The sequence below is a fragment of the Topomyia yanbarensis genome, chromosome 3 (genome assembly GCF_030247195.1).
Source record: "Topomyia yanbarensis strain Yona2022 chromosome 3, ASM3024719v1, whole genome shotgun sequence".
Classification (NCBI taxonomy): Eukaryota; Metazoa; Arthropoda; class Insecta; order Diptera; family Culicidae; genus Topomyia; species Topomyia yanbarensis.
The window spans coordinates 76,872,938-76,891,236 of record NC_080672.1 but is presented as its reverse complement, the minus strand read 5'-3'; the positions used below and the strand labels follow the sequence as shown (position 1 = coordinate 76,891,236).

Sequence of the window (18,299 nt, the reverse complement as noted above, 5' to 3'; positions counted from 1 at the left end):
AAAGGCCATTTAACCCCAACTTCTCGTATTCGGACAAAGGTCAAAGAGGCTCCGATCGATTTTTGAGATTTTTTTACATTAGAAAAATTACTAAATATGTATGATTTGCATCACGGAGCAGAAAAATCATTAAAAATATGGGATTTTGGGGCCAAAATGACCCAGTACCCACTTTCCCGTATTTTTCTAGAAACAAAAATATCTCCGTTCAAATACTAAGATTGTTTTCTTTCAAAAGAGGTATAAATTGTAATTTTCTGATTGTTACTTCAAAAGTTATAGCATTTTATGTATTTTTCCTCCATATTTTCCCATAGTAGGGGAGAGAGGGTAACAGTGGATCAGCAGGAACTATGAAACATTCGCAATAAAATCATAATGCATGATCAGAATCATCTCATTCCCTCATATTTCACGATTTCGAATTCTTTACACGTGTTGCTATATTTTGGAAGAGATCTGATAACTCTATCTCTTTTAATGGATATTTGTTTGTTTTGTGATAGCCAGAGTAAATTTGCAATGAAAAACATTATTCCATCTTTATGAGTTACCATTCATTGAGTAAATGTTTAGTCTATTGCTATTTATAGCAAATTTTATGCTCAACATTTGCCGCGAACAAAGTTTTTTGGTAACTTCTCATGGTTCTGTGTAAATTCACAATTTTCATGAATAGACCCATTGGGTAAATGTGGAACGATGGCGTATGGGGAACAGTGATTTTTTTTGTTTTTGTGGTCTGTCTCAAAATGTGAATGGGTTCCGATTTTCCACAGTGAATACTATCCATATAGTGCAAATTTAGTAAATTTGGGCAAGTTTTGTAGAAATTGTCTCTTATTTCAGGATTGCAGCTAATATGCATATATGGTGGTTCGATGTTACGCGATGATATAGTGGATTCTTTCGTAAACAAACGATTTTCGCCTCAATATAACTTTAATTCAAAGCGTTTCTTCGTCAAAACAAAAGAATAAAATTTATAAGTAGAATATTTCACTATAGACGACATCGTGTTTCATAGTTCCTACCCACGGGGCACACTGATACATTTTACCACCGACTGTTTATTATCCAAAAAATGTTATTTCCCGTGAATTTTACCAGCTGGAAAAAATATATGTATTAGTTAACAACAGAGTGGCACTATGTATCACTTTTGGTTACACAAATAACAAGTATTATCATCAAAATTAAATTGTAGAAAAAATGTGTTTCATTGTTACCCTCTCTCCCCTACCAATTTCAAAAAATTTCAAGCGAAGTGGGCGGGGGTCTAAAATTGTCCAAATGATGTGAAATTTGGCATCTGAGCTTACTTTGACATTTGTCACAATAAGAGAGGGGGGCCTTCGAGAACTAAAAAAATAATTTGCAATGCCCTACGGTAGTGAGGGAAAAATTATAACGCGAAAACAGGTATGGTTCCCTTAAAAATCTGCGAGATTCTGATGCTACCTAAAAAAAATGAAACGGGTAAGATTTTCGTAACATCCGGTCTACCCCCATTCCCCTTTAAAAAAAGCTATGTAGCATGACATGACCCCCTATCCCCCTGTCGTCACACATCATCACAAAATACAAAGCTCCCCCTCCTCCGTATAATGCTACGTAATTTATGGATGGTTCTTTGAATGAAATGAATAAAATAAAAGACTGAACAGAATTAATAATATCAATAAAATAAAGAACAGAATAAAACGTATTAAGTCAAAAAATATGAAATGAAAGAAAATGAACGAAATGAACGGAATGAACGGAATTAATGGAATGAACGGAATGAACGGAATGAACGGAATGAACGGAATGAACGGAATGAACGGAATGAACGGAATGAACGGAATGAACGGAATGAACGAAATGAACGGAATGAACGGAATGAACGGAATGAACGGAATGAACGGAATGAACGGAATGAACGGAATGAACGGAATGAACGGAATGAACGGAATGAACGGAATGAACGGAATGAACGGAATGAACGGAATAAACGGAATGAACAGAATGAACGGAATGAACGGAAGGAACGGAATGAACGGAATGAGCGGCATGAACGGAATGAACGGAATGAACGAAATTAACGAAATGAACGGAATGAACATAATGAACGGAATTACGGAATGAACGAAATCAACGGAATTAACGGAACGAACGGAATGAGCGGAATAAACGGAATTAATGGATTGAATTATTAATTATTTATTAATTAATAATGAAACGAAAGAAATTAATGAAATGAATGAAATAAATAAAATGAATAAAAAATAAAATTAAAATAATCAATTCAATCGAAAAAAATTAGTGAACTAAATTAATTTAATTAATTAATTGAATCATTGAATTAAATGAATTATAACACTTAAATTAATTAAACTAATTGTAAGAATTAAATGAATAAAATTAACATAATGAATAAAATTTATGAAAAAATAAATTAATCAAATTATTCAAATCAAAAAATAATAAAACAAACAATATGAATGAATAGTACAAAAACAAGAAAATGAATAAAAAGAATGAAATGAGTTAAATTGATGAATTGATAAAACGAATAAAGTTTAAAAAAAAATTAAGAAATAGTATATATGAATAAAATGAATAAAGCTCATTAAATTAATTAAATTATTTTTTTTAATTAAATTTAATTAATGAATTAAGTGAATAGAGCCAATTTAATTAATTAAATTGATTGAAATAATAAAACAAATAAAATTAATTAAAGAAGTAAAATTTATGAACCCAACAAAATAAAAAAAATAAAAAAATAAAATGAAGTGTATGAATGAAATGAATAAAAATAATAAACTGAATAAAATGAATGAATCGAATCAAACGGGTAAACAGCATCATATAAATAGAACAAAAAATGAACAAAAAGTATAAAGTGAACACAATGAATAAAAGAAGTAAAATGGATAAATCAAATAAGATGAATTAAATTGATGAAATTAATGAATTAAACAAAATTTAAAAAAAAAATAAAACGATTGCGACAAATAAGTAAAATGTATCAAATTAATAATTCCAACAAAACTAAAAGAATAAATAAAATAAAATTAAAGAGTAGAATTGTTAACGTGATTGAAAAGAAGAAAAAATAAACGGAATAAAATGAATTAAATTATTGAAAGAAAAATTTATTAAAAAAGTTATAAGATTAATAAAATAAATTATAGTATGCCAAACCAATAATTTGGATGATAAAATGATTAAAATAGAAGGATGGAAAAAATTTTAAGAATATTAAAATGAGGAAACTGAATAAAATGTATGAACTGGGAAATATGGTTGAAATGCAAAAAATGAAAACAGTGGATAAAATAAATTAAATGCATGAAATTTTAAAACTGATCATAATGCACCCAAAGAATCAAACGAATATAATAGGTGAAATGAGTAAAATAAATTCAAATGAATAAAACGACAGAAATGAATAAAAAAGAGTGCTGAATAAAATAAATGATAAAAATAAAATTATCATAAAACTAAAAGTTAATCCAATATTCAAAACGCATAAAATAAACAAAACGAATGAAACCCATGCAACTAATAAACTGAACAAATTGAAATTGAAATTGAAGACAAAAATGGTTTAAATAAAATAAATGAATAAATCGATTTAGACGAATTTGAAAACCTCTGTTTCAGAATGTTCTAAAAGTTTTGTGAGAATCCCATTATTTGAAGAATAGCTAATTAATATACAATGCAATTTCCAGTGTTTCCATTCTTTTCTTTTATTTACCTTTTCGTCTTCGTTCTTCTTGTTTTGAAATTCAAGGATGTCTTTTTGTTACAGATTTCCAAAAAATAAAATTTATTTTGCGTCATATGGCCTATGAAAAGGTATAATACAAACTGGTTACTAAAAACATATTGTCTCATAGAAGTAAATAGAAGGAAGTGCGTGTCTAGGATTATCTAATTGTCGTAAGCACAACAGCCATGCATTCAGTCGGCTACAAATCAGTCTCTTTCCAGTTATCCTTATAGCTTGCGAATGGCTTCATTCTGAATTCTCGATCCGAAGATATGGATTAGAAGTCCTATAAAAACCAGTAACATGAAGAAATGTTTAAAATTTTCAAAGTAAGTATTCAAATTCTTGGAAAAGCAAGTGGCCATCAAAAGTGTCTCTGGACATATATACCCTCTTTTGAGGTATGTACATAATTGTAATACAATGTTTTAGTCACATAGATCATGAAAAATCATTCGTAAGAAATGTAGAACGGCCTGAGAATGGTGAAATTCTTCTTTTTGAGTGCAACGAATACTCGAATCGAGTACCGCAAATATTGCACTACTATTTGAGCTAATTGGCTTCGTGTGGATAGAGTGATAATAGCAACATACCATAGGAAGTATCATGCGTCTTTTAATTCTTTTTAGAAGTCGTGGATTCAAAAAGACTCGTACACAGACAAACATTGCCAAAATTTGTCGAAATGAGTCGATTAACATATGAGACTCGGCTCTCTGGGCATCGGAAAAAACTTTTCAAAGTTAAGGCGAATCCCTAAGAAATGTAAAAATGTAGAGGTTATTGCGATTACTGCTCCTAACTTCATAGAACGTTTTGAAGTAGACAGATAGTGTTTCAAAGTTTCTAAAGTTACGGAAACGTAAACTCGCTGTGTCTACTTGGAGAAAAATTCATAGCACATGAAAGCATTACAGATGTATAAGGTAATTATAACAGATTTGTACTAATTAAACGGCACACAAGTGAACAACAAACACCCATCAACGATAAAACACAATAGCTAATTAGATAATTGGAATCCTAATGCAGCTACAAGAAAACCACAATTTCCCCCGGACCCGTTTAGTTACGCAACATCTAATTTCTGCTTCCACACTGCTGATAGCAGGAAATTCCTTGACGAAAGGACGAAAGTAGTGACCCAATTAGGCACACTCCATAAAGTGAGCAAATAAATCTTGATTGCATAGCGATTTCAACGAGAAACGATGCAGCAGCAAGAAGAAAGTGGTTAAAAGATAGGCCTTTGTGGACGAACTATACTTTGCTGCTCCAGATTCTCTATTGCCGAAAGCATTGTAATCTTGTGCTGATGAGTAACACTTATCGCTAGCATTTGGTTTATTTGTATTATTTATTAACATCAGGTGTACGGTATTTGATTAGTTTAACGAAACCGGAAACCCATTTAATATTTTAATTTTAATTTTTGAATCCACATTATCCACAACGACAATTAATCGCAATCATGTTATTGTATAATTTCAAGTACCCTTTCCAGGAAACGAATCATTTGAATATCGGTAAAGCTGTCACCCCGGCCACCCATAAATACGCATCCTTTCCGGTGTAACGGAATGAGGCACAATTTCCAATTTGCATTACAAAATGCAACACTGAATTGACCACAAATTGCAAATGGTTCTCAAACCCAAATGGTTTTTGATAATCGTTGATGATGATGATGATTGGTGGCTGCTCCTGGAATGGGAACTTATTAACATTTCAATCGAGTCAAGTACGACTGTATTTAGTTTGAGGCTTGAGTTCCTGCCCTGCCGGTTCTGTCCTGCCCCATGTAATTCCCATGCAAGACACGGCTGCAACTGCACCTGTAAATTCGAACAGGATGCATATTGACAGTTGCAAAATTTAATTAATTCCGGTCCTCGATGGGATAATGATGGGACGAGTTTTGGTTATTTAATTTTATTTCATTTTGGATTGATGCTTCACCAGTGATCCGGTTGTCCTTCTCTATAGGAAGTTCAGAGTGAAGGGTGCTTTGAACAAACACTATATGTATATATGAGATTTATTTGTGTAGCTCTGGAAATAGAGGAAATTGATTTGTCGAGTGACCAAAAATATTAAACTATGGAGTTGTTGAAACCGATTGCAGTGAAAATAAAAAAAAACAAGTTATGTGCTTTTTTCCAAACAAGTTCAAATATTCTAGCAAGCTCGCTATTTTATCTTGAATCTTAATTTAGAAATATTTAATTTGATTTATCAACAACAATCGGTTCAGAGGCTCGGAAGTTTTTTGAAAAAATTACGATTTTTTTTTATTTAGGAACGATTCTACCAAAAACTACGATACTCAGAGACCACTAGGCGCGTTTCGAAACGTTGTAACCTTCGCAAAGCAAACATGTTCACAAGATATTTCCATTCAAGTTGACGAACTGTGAACAAGTGTCGAGAATGTGATGATGGTTATCTCAAAACCTTATTACTTTTAAATGTATGATTCGGTATATCCATATGAACAAATCACTTATTCGTCACATATTTTTGGTACTATGCAATTGGAAAAACGGATCGAAATGTTGCGATAAACGAAAGCAAGTATTTGAAAAAGTCACCCCAGAGGCAGGATTCGAACCTACAACCCTTGAGACTCCTGCCCAATGCACAAACCACTACGATATCCCTGGGCTATGATGACGCCCCGGGAAGAATACAAGATTATCGAATTAGCGATAGTGATCGTACCCTGCCTCTAAAGTGAGATCACACAACCGCAGCTGCCACACCGTTTGATCCATTTAATTTCCCCGCTAGATACCAGGGTCCGGGCTTTTTAAAATGGTGTAGTATCTAATTTTAGATAATTACCCATCGAACTTCGGTAAGTGACAGTGCTAATGAAAGCTGTCGATTTCTGGTCCCTTGCCCAGTTATCGTTACTTGAAATGCTTATATATTTCACTCAAGGAAGTCACTTAAGACAACTGAGCTTTGGTTTATTCATCAATGATCTCTGTTATGTGGAAAATTGTTCTAAGGTTGATCTGGAAATATTTATTGCCTTTTGTGCAGCATCTCGGCTTTGACGGACTTCAGGAAGATATCATTATTATTCTTCTACATGTCAAACAGGGAAACAGTAAAAAGATGATTTGTTGATTTTGCGAAGCACTCAATTACAAATATTGAAAATTATCTCTTTAGAATTGTAGTTTCTTGAATAGTTGAACTTTTTCGTGACTGATTAGTGCATCTCAACAAAACAATTTTAACTTAATGTCATATCTGAGTGCTTCACTACTAACTTCAGACTGTACGAGATTTTAGTTGGTATTATCGAACGTTTCAATAACGCTGGCATTTGTCTAGGTATTTACCACTTAATGAGTACAAAAAAAAAACTTGTAATTTGTCGCTTCCCTGATTATATTGAATTTTGGAACAAAATAGAATAATTAATCCATTATTTTGGCCTGATATTTTTGGTATACTTACTCAGAGCATAAAATATAGAAACAGTTCTAGCCTATGATTACTTCTATATTGTGCATAGGTAAAAAACCATAACACCTCTTCCTGCTGTGAAATTCGCGTTATATCATAATAAGCGAAGCCCAAACGGTGTTCCATTTCGGAACAACATCACCCAAGTAACATTTAAAGTTTTATAGCATACTGTAAGACCAATCTAAGCTTTAAGAGCTGCTTCAATATTGTCATAAAACTTCTATTGTTACTTATGCATGGCAGTTAATTCTAATTCATACCCTGTCTACTCATCTGTTCGTAAAATAGGAACTAGCGAGTGAGACTGTTCCCATCTGATTTAACGACAGTTGACACCAGCACCAGTCTGTTTCTCCATCAGAGATTGCCATCAATACAATAGGCCACTTGTGTTAGTTGTTGTCTCTCCCTGTAGCCAGACAACCACTCCTCGCGGGAGAGAATTTTCATGATTTAACTTGTCGACACCACTGTTCGACAGCTCTTAATGCTGGTTGCCTTAAGTCAAAGATTGTTTCGATGCAATATCCGGAAACTATGTCGTTTTCGTCTTTGACAGTTCACTACACCGGTGTAGCGGATGCTACACTTATTCAAACTTGGGTGCAATCAGTTTGTCTCTTTTTTGTACTACACCAGTGTAGCACCAGTTAAAAACAAAAAAGCTATTATTATCGGGAAATCATCAGCAAACTCCTTGGTCGCAAATCAAACCTAATTGCGTTTTCTCAACAAGCCGTCGGCAACCAGGTTCCATAGCTAAGGTGACAGAACGGACAACTGCAGGAAAGAATGCGGTTACTAAGCATTACGTTTATCCAACCCGAGATACATGTAGATACCCCACGGCCGCGCGTCTGGAAGGACACATTGTCAAAAACTCCTTCAATATCAAGGAATACACCTAAGCTAGATTGCTTGATAGTAATAGTACGAAGGTAGAAGATTGAACGAGTTTTTTGTATCCACAGCGTCATCCAAGCCATCTAGTTAGCTAATAGTTGGAAATATCCATGTAATTTAATCGCCTAGTTTTCGAAAAAGAGAATGTTGAAAGAAAAATAAATATTTATGATCGAATAGAGACGGTTCAGTTTCATTTGGAATCTGCTAATTTCCCAAATCATGCGAAATTTTTTCAGTGCAGTGCCTTTTAATATACTATGTCGTACCGCAAGAATGGAAGTCTCCTCGGTCTCGGGAGGAGTTCCGCACTAACACAAAGTGATCGGTGCCCAACCTAATCCCACCCATTTCTATGCTAAGTTGAATCTCTGGTTTTAATGTTGAGCGATTTGGGATTTTTGGTGTTCCTGGAAGCGCTAGAAACTTGTCTGATATAGAATTATTAATATCAGCGGCGGTTTTCTTAGGCTTTGTATCAGCACTTCTTCGAGCTGTTGGATTTGATCCAACCAAGAGGAAAATTTTAGTCGTTCCAAGGATATGGCATACAGCTTTTAGGAGCAGTAAAAAGGGTATTTCAAGTTGCATTTTTCTTATGCCAAGAGATCATAATATTTTGTCGAGGTGAATGGTGTTCAGTTTTTTCGCAAAAGTGTCCAAAAAAAAATGTCTTTAAAAAAAAATAAATAAATAAATAAAAAAAAGAAAAAGAAGAAAACGTGACCTCTTAAAATCACTATTTTTCATTTGTCACTTCATACATTGATTTATCGTAAATACTTTGTTTGCAGCACTTTTAGAACCTTGCATGGCGAAGATTTTTGCTGAAGTAACAAAGTTATTATCTCGTCTATTTGAAAAGTTATGAACGATTTTTGTTGAAAAATACACCATTTTCAAAAATTAATTATTTATTTTACAGAAATAATAATCTCGCAGTTTTTTCACCAAAACTACAAAAGTTTCGATCTTTCAAATGAAATTAAAAGATTGAAAATCCATTTGCAATGTTGGAAGATATATAGCTTTGAAAAAAACCATTTTGCTTTGAAAATCGCCTGTAACTATGCAAACAAAAGAGATAGAAACTTCATTGCTTTGGCAAAAATGTGTATTTACACAAGTTCTAAAAACCTATAGAACAAAGTATTAGCGAGAAATTAACACATAAAAAGATATCAATAGAAAACCAATTTTTAAAGAACCACCCCACCTTCAATATTGCAAAATCATAGCACATGAACCATTAGAGATAGCCACATAGTTTCTTAAGAAAAGTTGCTTCAATTTGATTGATTTATAACTTTGTAGAACATTATGTAGCTGAATTTTACATGTCTAAAAAGTTGATACTTTGAACACCCCAACCACAAGGACCACCCTAATTCAACTAATATAAAAAAAATCGGCAAGAAAGTAGTAACAAAGTTTGCCGAAGATACTATATATCTAAAACCAACGGTTTAGGCACAAACAGTTTTGTCTTCCTAAATATAGCTTTGGGACCATAGTGCAGTGTTTTCATTTTTTTGATGCATTCCGAAATTTTGGTCGAACAATCCGCTCGCTTGCTATCACTGGTGCTAACATCTGACATCGATTACTCTCACCGATCATCTCCAAATGCAGTGTTGATCACGAGTATCGTAACGCCAGTTACGGCGTGGTATTCGTACAATGAACATAAAATAAGTTTTACATTTCTTATAAAAGAAATGTATAGAATTCGCTCAAACTTTCAAGATTTTTTTCCGAGGCCCGAAGGGCCGAGTCTTATATACCAATCGACTCAGCTCGACGATTTGGGACAATGTCTGTGTGTGTGTGTGTGTCTGTGTGTGTGTGTGTATGTAACGGACAAATTCTCATTCGTGTTTCGCAGCAATGGCTGAACCGATCTTATCCAAACCAATTTTAAATGAAAGAACTAAAAAACAGTATGAACGCTATTAATTTGTTTTTGATTCTGATGTTTAGTTTTTAAGATATGAATGTTTGAATGCGTAAAAATGGCGTTTTTTGCAGTTTTTTTAAATTATCTGCCGGAATTGACAATATAGATTAACAATGTATATGTTTTTAGACAGCTTTAACGAATACCTTTCGAACAAGCTATAGATTATTGAAATCGGAATATTATCGAAAGAGATATTTAACAATAAATGCGGACGAAACATTTTTATCATTTCCCATTGCCAGAAATATGACCAAAAACATGTAATCTATTATTAACGCCAAAACGGCTTATTTTAGGTCAATAGTATCTTCGGAGAATTTAATGGAGGTAATCCGCTCTTTCTTTTGATATTGTGCTTTTGCTGATTAATCCCCCTATTAGTGAGATATTTTCACAAATTTTCTTGGAAGTGATTATAACGAAATGATGTCTTCAGCAAATTTGTAGCTCTTACTTTTGCGAATAACTTTACTGAAGACTTCAAATATCTATTTTGAATACTTTAAAAGTTATGGCTTGTTGTTTGTGGATTACTCTTCGTCGCCTATTTATTGTTCAATATAGTAATAATCCATTGAAATAAGCCAAACATTATTTCGATAAATCGAATTTTGAATTTCATTTTTCTATCTACAACCGCTAGAAATAATCACCGAACACTTCCAAGTTGTCTGGAAGGAACTTGATCACTTATCAGTGCAAAAATGTTCATTTGTGCGAACCTTCTGACTGCAATTTTTCTAACTTATAACCATCGGATCGATCTGAAACATATCGGAAAATGAAAAGCGAAATAAATAACTCCAAGCAACGGCGTAGCCAAGAGAAGGTTTTGGGGTTCAACACCATACAGCCCCCCCCCCCCCACCACACCAAAAAAAAATATTGGATTTAAGTTGAAAATTTATTGATGCAAACTGATTTAATTCAATATTACAATAACAATTATCTGATTCGTAGATTGATAACCTGTTGTTGTAAACATCATGAGGACTTTTGATAAATTGTCGGAATGGGGTCCTGATGCGTAACTGATCTATTGGTCTTGATTTCACAGTTGTCTAATAGCATCAATATCAAATTCCTGCCTGAAAACATTCCAATAGAAAATTCCAGAGTTCTGTAATCAATGATAATCCTCAGATTTATTTTCAAATTTTCAGCTTTTTTCCTACACAATATTACGAAAGCTTATTAAACAATTTTTCCTAATAAGTTTGTGAAAATTATAAACCATTTGAAATTTTTTAATAGTTTTATTTTTTATTTAACCGTGATTTTTTTAATAAATAGTGACCATCGCTTCACAACGTAGTCTATTTTTCATGGTTTGCGATGAGCACGATCTCTCGAATTGCTGAACTGAAAATTATGGAATAGAAATTAATTTTTAGTATTTTTTACAGACCCGCTGGTGCCCTAAGACGATTTCGCTAGATTTTTAGAGCACTGTGCACTTAGACTGCCCAGAAAAATGATGAATTTTTGAAAACTCAATCGGCCCACCCCTGAGTCGATTCCTAGTCCCACCAGGAGTACTTGTACCAAATTTGAAGCAAATCGGACAAATCTAACTACCGGACCAACGTGCCTGAAGTTTATATTGGATTTTTCAACAATTTACATGGAGAAAACTCACTAGCTCGTATTTTCGCCGCTAGGTGACACTGTATACATCATATTATCACTATAAGTGAAAATAAGAAAGATATTTTAATTGTCTACAACTTTGTCGAAGACTGTTAGTAAATCCGGCTATGTTAAAAGAAGTTATTAAACTTTTAACGAAGTGATGTCTGAGTCAGTTTTGCGTGGGGCCTAGAAGTGCATGGTTATGTATCAGTACTCGAGTCCCGCGAACTATATATTTTTGTGAAATAATGGTTAGATTTAGCCGAATAGTATGTTTACAAGAATTATAGTAAATAATACGAGTTATGTTTTGGTTAGAAAATTTTAGTTCCACCTGTGACCGCATAGAGGGCGCCACTACTAACTTTTCATAGAAGAGAGATAGAGTATCAAGATGTTCAGAATAAATACTGAAAAATTCCTGTTCTATAACTTTGTAGAAGACACCAAATTTCTATCTCTCTCCGTTGAAAAGTTAGTGTTGGCGCCCTCTATGCGGTAACAGGTGGAACTAAAATTTTCTAATCAAAGCATGACTCGTATTATTTACTATAATTCTTCTGAACATATCATTGAGCTAAACCTAACGATTATTTCACAAAAATGTTTAGTTCGTGTGAATCGAGTACTGATACACAACCGTGCACTATTAGGCCCCATGCAAAACTGACTCAGACATCACTTCGTTAAAAGTTTAATAACTTCTTTTAACAAAGTCGGATTTACTTGCAGTCCTCGACTAAGTTGTAGACAATTCAATTATCCTTCTTATTTTCACTGACAGTGATAATACTATGCATACAGTGCCACCTAGCGGCGAAAATGCGTGCTGGTGGGTTTTCTCCATGCAAATTGTTGAAAATTCCCATACAAACTTCAGGCCCGTTGGTCCGGTAGTTAGACTTGTCCGATTTGCTTCAAATTTGGTGCAAGTACTCCTGGTGGGACTAGGAATCGACGCAGAGGTGGGCCGATAGGGGTCATTTTTTTTCCTGTCACCCTACTGTGCACCCAGTGCATTAACGCAAGTGACGGAAGGTTATCGAAAAGTTTCGTGAAAATGAAAATTCCAGTAATGATGATGATTTTCCCAAACGGTTCGTTTTCGTGAGGTTTTTATTTGTTCTTTGGCATTAGGATTAGCGATAATAATTCAAACCAAGAATACTACTGGGAAATCACCTTTAGAAAAAGTCGATGTCGAAGTAAAATTTGAAACTACCCAACAAACAATGAAAGCTGAACAAGCTGTTGGTCCTCGAGAATAAGCTGAACAATAACTGTTCAAACCAATATCCAGCAAAATTGTTTGTTGGGTATGCACGCATGTACTTCAGAGATAGCGTGATATCAGGAGCTGCGATTTAATTTCAACGCTTTTTTGGGAAAAGGGCGATACTTACAAATGTAAACATAGGGCTTTTTTCTTACATGCGAATGAGGGCTATGAAACGCAACAAATTAACCTAAAATTTTTGATTCTACGATATTGCTTTCTTAAACTACACCAAAAAATACAACGGGCGAAACTGTATTTTTGTTTGTTTATTTAAAGTTTCGCCCTCAACGCTCCATGCAAACAAACAGGGCGATATTTTTTTTTGCTAGCAGTTTAGAGGCGAAACTGTTATTTTCGTATTTTTTTAGGATTATCAAGCTGATACTAGCTGTAAATAGTAACAATGATCTCTATTGAAAAAACCCGGACGAAATCGGTGGTGTAAAACGGTAGTTATTGTAAAAAAACGCAAGGGCGATACTTCAATGCTGATGGGTGGGACCGAAAAAAGTAAACAGTCGCCAAAGGGATGATACTATCATTTTGTCAATTTCAATAGCAAAAACAAATTTTAATTAATTAATTTCAAATACTTTATGAAGTTTTGGGTTTCGATCACTGAATCATGCAATCTAGGATGTAAAAAACACAATAGTTCTTAAATAGGAAATAAAACCAAGTCTGGAAATATTCACTGTTGATTTTCTTTGAATGGTATCACTGCTAGTATCGCCCTTTTCAAGAAAAAGCGTTGATTTCTTAGTTCTCAGTCGCGTTGGAAATTTGAGTAAAGTATAAACTTCAAATCGATTAAAAAAAATTTCGTTTTTTTTGGCTCAGTACAATATAGGGTAAAGTGCCTATTTTCACCATACTAAGCAGGGTGCCTCACTAATTCATTAATTTCTCGGCCTACAGTCAATGGAATACGAAAAAATTGACATCAACAGCTTTGCTTCGTTGTTAGGAACCAATATAGTGACATAAATGCGCTGAAAACAATGAAATTATCGTGTTTGAGCGCAACGAAAACTCGAATCGAGTGCCCCTATTGTTGCGCTACCATTTGATTCAATGCGTTGAACAAAGATGGCAGACACTGCTCTAACCAACGGCTTCAAATGGGTAGGGTGATAATAGAAAAGGGTGATAATTAGGAAAATTCAGTTTTTCCACCACAATTTAGATATTTTATTAACAGAGCATTAACAATAATTCGATGGTATGTCTATTTTATGGGCCATTTTTTCGCTTTCCCATTGATTTGGTTTGAGATTTCTAGCACTGATGTTGTCCTATGCTGATTTGAGCAATTCTCTGAGTCCTGCCACTATCCCATAAAGTATGTGTTATCAAAAACATCGCGAAGCATCAAGTTCTAAATGCTCTCAAACGATATAATATCCGAAGAGTGATAAGAGTTATAAGAAATGTCTCATCACACTGTTAGGTGGATTAAACACGTTTTTCATTAGATAACTGCTGTCACCATTGGAAACAATTCCTAAGCTATACCTACTTAGTAGAGCTAAAAATAATAATCAATCCCATCTAACACCTTAAACTTCGATTTTTTTACAAACTTATTCAACTTGTTGTTCTGCTCATTTTGTTACTGTTCGGTTACATCAAAAACCTTAGTAGAAAACACCTTCAAGCGAATTCCAATTAAAACAGGAAAACCACCGACACTTTTACGAATTTATCACCCGACACTCACCTAGAACCTGTGCTGCACGGCAGTAGATAGTTACACAAATTGCACCTGCTACCTTTTCTTCAGCTAGCAATAAATCCGCAAACCGTTCGTTCGTCGTTTCGACAAGTCGCTTACAACTCCTAGTATGAATTGGTGTAGAAATGTTCTCCCAGTTCCATCCGATTCTCCACCAGCCACTCGTTCCATCCAGCCGGGGATGAATGTCAAACGAGGAATTTATGTTCGAAATCCAATTTGGTAACTAGTCGGTACTACGGATGGGTGACTAACGGAGAGCAGACTTACTCAATTCCTCTCAATCGAAGCATTGACGGGGGAAGATTTATTAGACGAATGTACAAAACTCAAGCAATCAGCGATTACATTGCGCAGTTCATTGACATTGCAAGATTCGCAGCCAGAAAAGCAGTGGGACACTTCTGCGAGAAGCAGTTTGCTCATACCATCAAGGCAGGCCTCCGGGCTCCACCTTCATCAGTGTCGGAACGGTGCAGTGATGCAACCCGGGCAATAAATCGCTGACAGAATCAAACCAGAAACAACTTCAGGGACGCCATGATCTAATTGCTTTAATTATTGATTTTGTTACGCTGTCGTGTTCCGTGGACTCAGTCGGGAGTCACCGAGAAGTAGTTCGACGCCACCATCGACGAAGGCCTACTAGCAAGCAAGGATGGCTTCGACGACGACGACGATGATTAAAGTGCAACCGTCACCGGCCGATGAGATTGTGAGCAGCCTCAAAATCTAGCTTCCGGCGAAATTTTGCATTATCGTTGCTTCTTTCTGATTGGGCTTCGTGCTACAGATTGAATCGGCACTATCCGCCAGCCGACTTCATGCCAGTAGCGTAGTGTTGAGTTATGTGACTTTGAAAACATCAGTTTCGAGGCGGCTAACGAACAAGCGGAGAAAACACACAGCCGCAGCCATTGACATAAATCAAAATCAGCCTCTGAAACTAAATTCTCAGACGTTTAGGGACCTACCGGAGCGCGGCATGAGTCAATTATCGTTACAACTTATTCATTTTTCGTTCCCCCGGAGGCCGGAGAAAAAAATCAGATTCGTTAAGAAGTGCTACAATTAATATTCGGGAACCTACCTTGTACGGTTAATTTAGCGGAGACGCTCTCCCTGGAGCCGACCATATTTTGTGCGGTGCACTGGTACCGACCCTCGTCGGTTGGCCGAACGTCGCTGATTAGCAGATTGCCTCCGTCCACGATCCGAACCCGGGCCAGTTCCTTGTTGGAGCGGAAGTCGTCCAGATCCAGCATAATTTCATCCTTCTTCCAGCTGATCGTTGGCTCCGGATTACCCTTCGGGGCACCACATTCCAGCAGAGCTGTCTCGCCAGCTGCCACCCGGGTGTCCTTCGGCTCAACCCGGAATTCGTCTCGTAGCACTGAAAGTGAAGAGAGAAAAAAAAAAACGATTAATAAAATAGTTTTCGGTTGGCGAGCCGCGCAAATTTCAATTATAATTCACATTAACCGTAAGGGGCACGGTTGACATTTACAGAAACTGGATCACCGTTGGTTGGCCGAGAACGTGAACAGAACAGAAGGCAGCTCAATTTCATCGGTTCTAGTAGACTTGGTGTGCGTTGGTTGAGTGCCCTGCTGCCGCCGGTTGAACGAGCGCAGGCACGTAGCCAGAGGGGGGGGGGCTAGGGGGCTAAAGCCCCCCCCCGAAATTTTTCAAAAATGAATTTAAGAAGCAACATGTTTTTCGGTAACTCGTAAAAAAATTGTGTCTTGTTTGGTTTCAACAAATTAATGGGAGAATGGTGAGGAAGATTGCTATTTCGAACCACCGAAGACATCGATATCTACTCAGTATGCCGAGTCTGATAACACACTTCCTGTCATATTGTGTGACTCGTCGGAAAAACAAAAGAAACTGTTACTTTAATTCTTGCTGGGGTGATCCGTCGGATGATTGAATCGCAGAAGCAAGAAGTGGTGCTCCAGCCAAACGTGGAGGCTATTGACTTCCGGAATTTTTGCATAACCGAATTTCATGATGGGAAATATTTACTGAAGGTGAAAATAGAGGTTATGCTTACGAACTTCGCCTTTAACGAGTTCTACCTTGTCAGGCATTCAGTACTTATGTTATTCAACAAATTATCCCAGGAGAAACCAGTCATTTTGCAACTTGTAACACGTGGTTGATTCTCATATATATGGATGATGAGAAAATCAATGTTCGGCTACAAGATCTGATACCACTTACTTGAACCGCGGGCGAACGACCAGGAGGTTAAAGCCCCAATAAACAAACTTAACTTATTTGAACCGTGGCCATTAAAAGATTCCTGTCACATTTGGGAAAAGTGGAATTTATTATAAAGGACACATCTAGATACTAGACATTGCGTTTTGTACGTGCAGGGTCAGCTAGGACGAAATCCTAGCTGACCCTGCACGTACAAAACGCAATGCGATAGTATCATTATACACGTTACATCTTTGCACATCCATAGTCTCCAATACGATTACCTGAAAAACAAACAATTTGTGACTGCTGTTCATATAATATTGACGGCAAAAACTGCGTCTAGTATCTCAAAATTAACAGTCAGCATCATCATTGAGGAAGTCGACACTGGTGGCCCGTAAGGGGACAAAACAAAAATGAAATCAGATATTCGCAAACATGGACATGGCAGTTACCACGATAATAATACGGAAGTGTACAAGATAGATATGAACGACCACCAAGACGCGGTTGGTTATGAAAAATATTTCTCAGTCAGTAAACAGGTCAATCGCACGAGATCTGTTGGACAACCATTAGCGTTTTATCATTTTCATTATTTACATCGTGGAAATATATTAAAGGCTCGAGGCTTCATTTAGCTAATGCATTGAACCGACTCAAATAAACGAATTATATAATAAAATGTTAGAGGTTTCATAGAAAACTGAGTACAAAAACTGTCCCAAAATTAACATTTATCGCTAGTGATGTCATCTAACAAAACTCATTTTGTGCTAGATATTGGCCTTAATCAAGAAAGTTAGTTAAATCATACGCAAATTGTATTTCTGTAATAGATTAGAGTACTGTACGCTTAATATAAACGTCAGGCCTCTCACTCAAGCGTGCTAAACAAAAACATTTCAATTAGCTGATGACATAGTTGTAGCCGAGACGACAGTTTTTTTTTTATTTTCGCATCATTTTAATGCAATAGTATTTCTATTGACACTCAATTTCATTTTATGTTGGGAATGCGGGCCGTATTGAAACACTGTTAGTCTGGAAAATCGAACAATAAGCAAGAAAAACGTGAAAAAGTAAACAAGCCAAAAAGTGGTAAACCAGCGTTTTTCCTGAGGTGTTCATCAACCCACGAAATCGTATATTACTAATTTTTTTTGATATACAGAAACGTACACAGTAGCGGTAGGACTAACTGACGTGATTTTACACTTACTTTCCTTCGGATGTCAATTGATCGATTGATTCTAAACCACATATTAGTCAATCCACCATAATAAACTAAATGTTGCAACCACCAGCAGCATTTTAGTCGCTTTCGATG

At 35.6% G+C, this 18,299-nt stretch overlaps 1 protein-coding gene across 2 annotated transcripts in view; it reads right to left on the bottom strand.

Moving 5' to 3' along the window:
• LOC131690732 (roundabout homolog 2-like) overlaps positions 1 to 18,299 on the bottom strand; it is an 834,482-nt gene that overhangs the window by 212,050 nt on the left and 604,133 nt on the right. For both annotated transcript variants that reach the window (XM_058976690.1, XM_058976691.1), the window contains exon 4: positions 15,849 to 16,151. In XM_058976690.1, the coding sequence (XP_058832673.1) occupies positions 15,849 to 16,151 (303 nt within the window). The remainder of the gene's footprint in view (positions 1 to 15,848; positions 16,152 to 18,299) is intronic.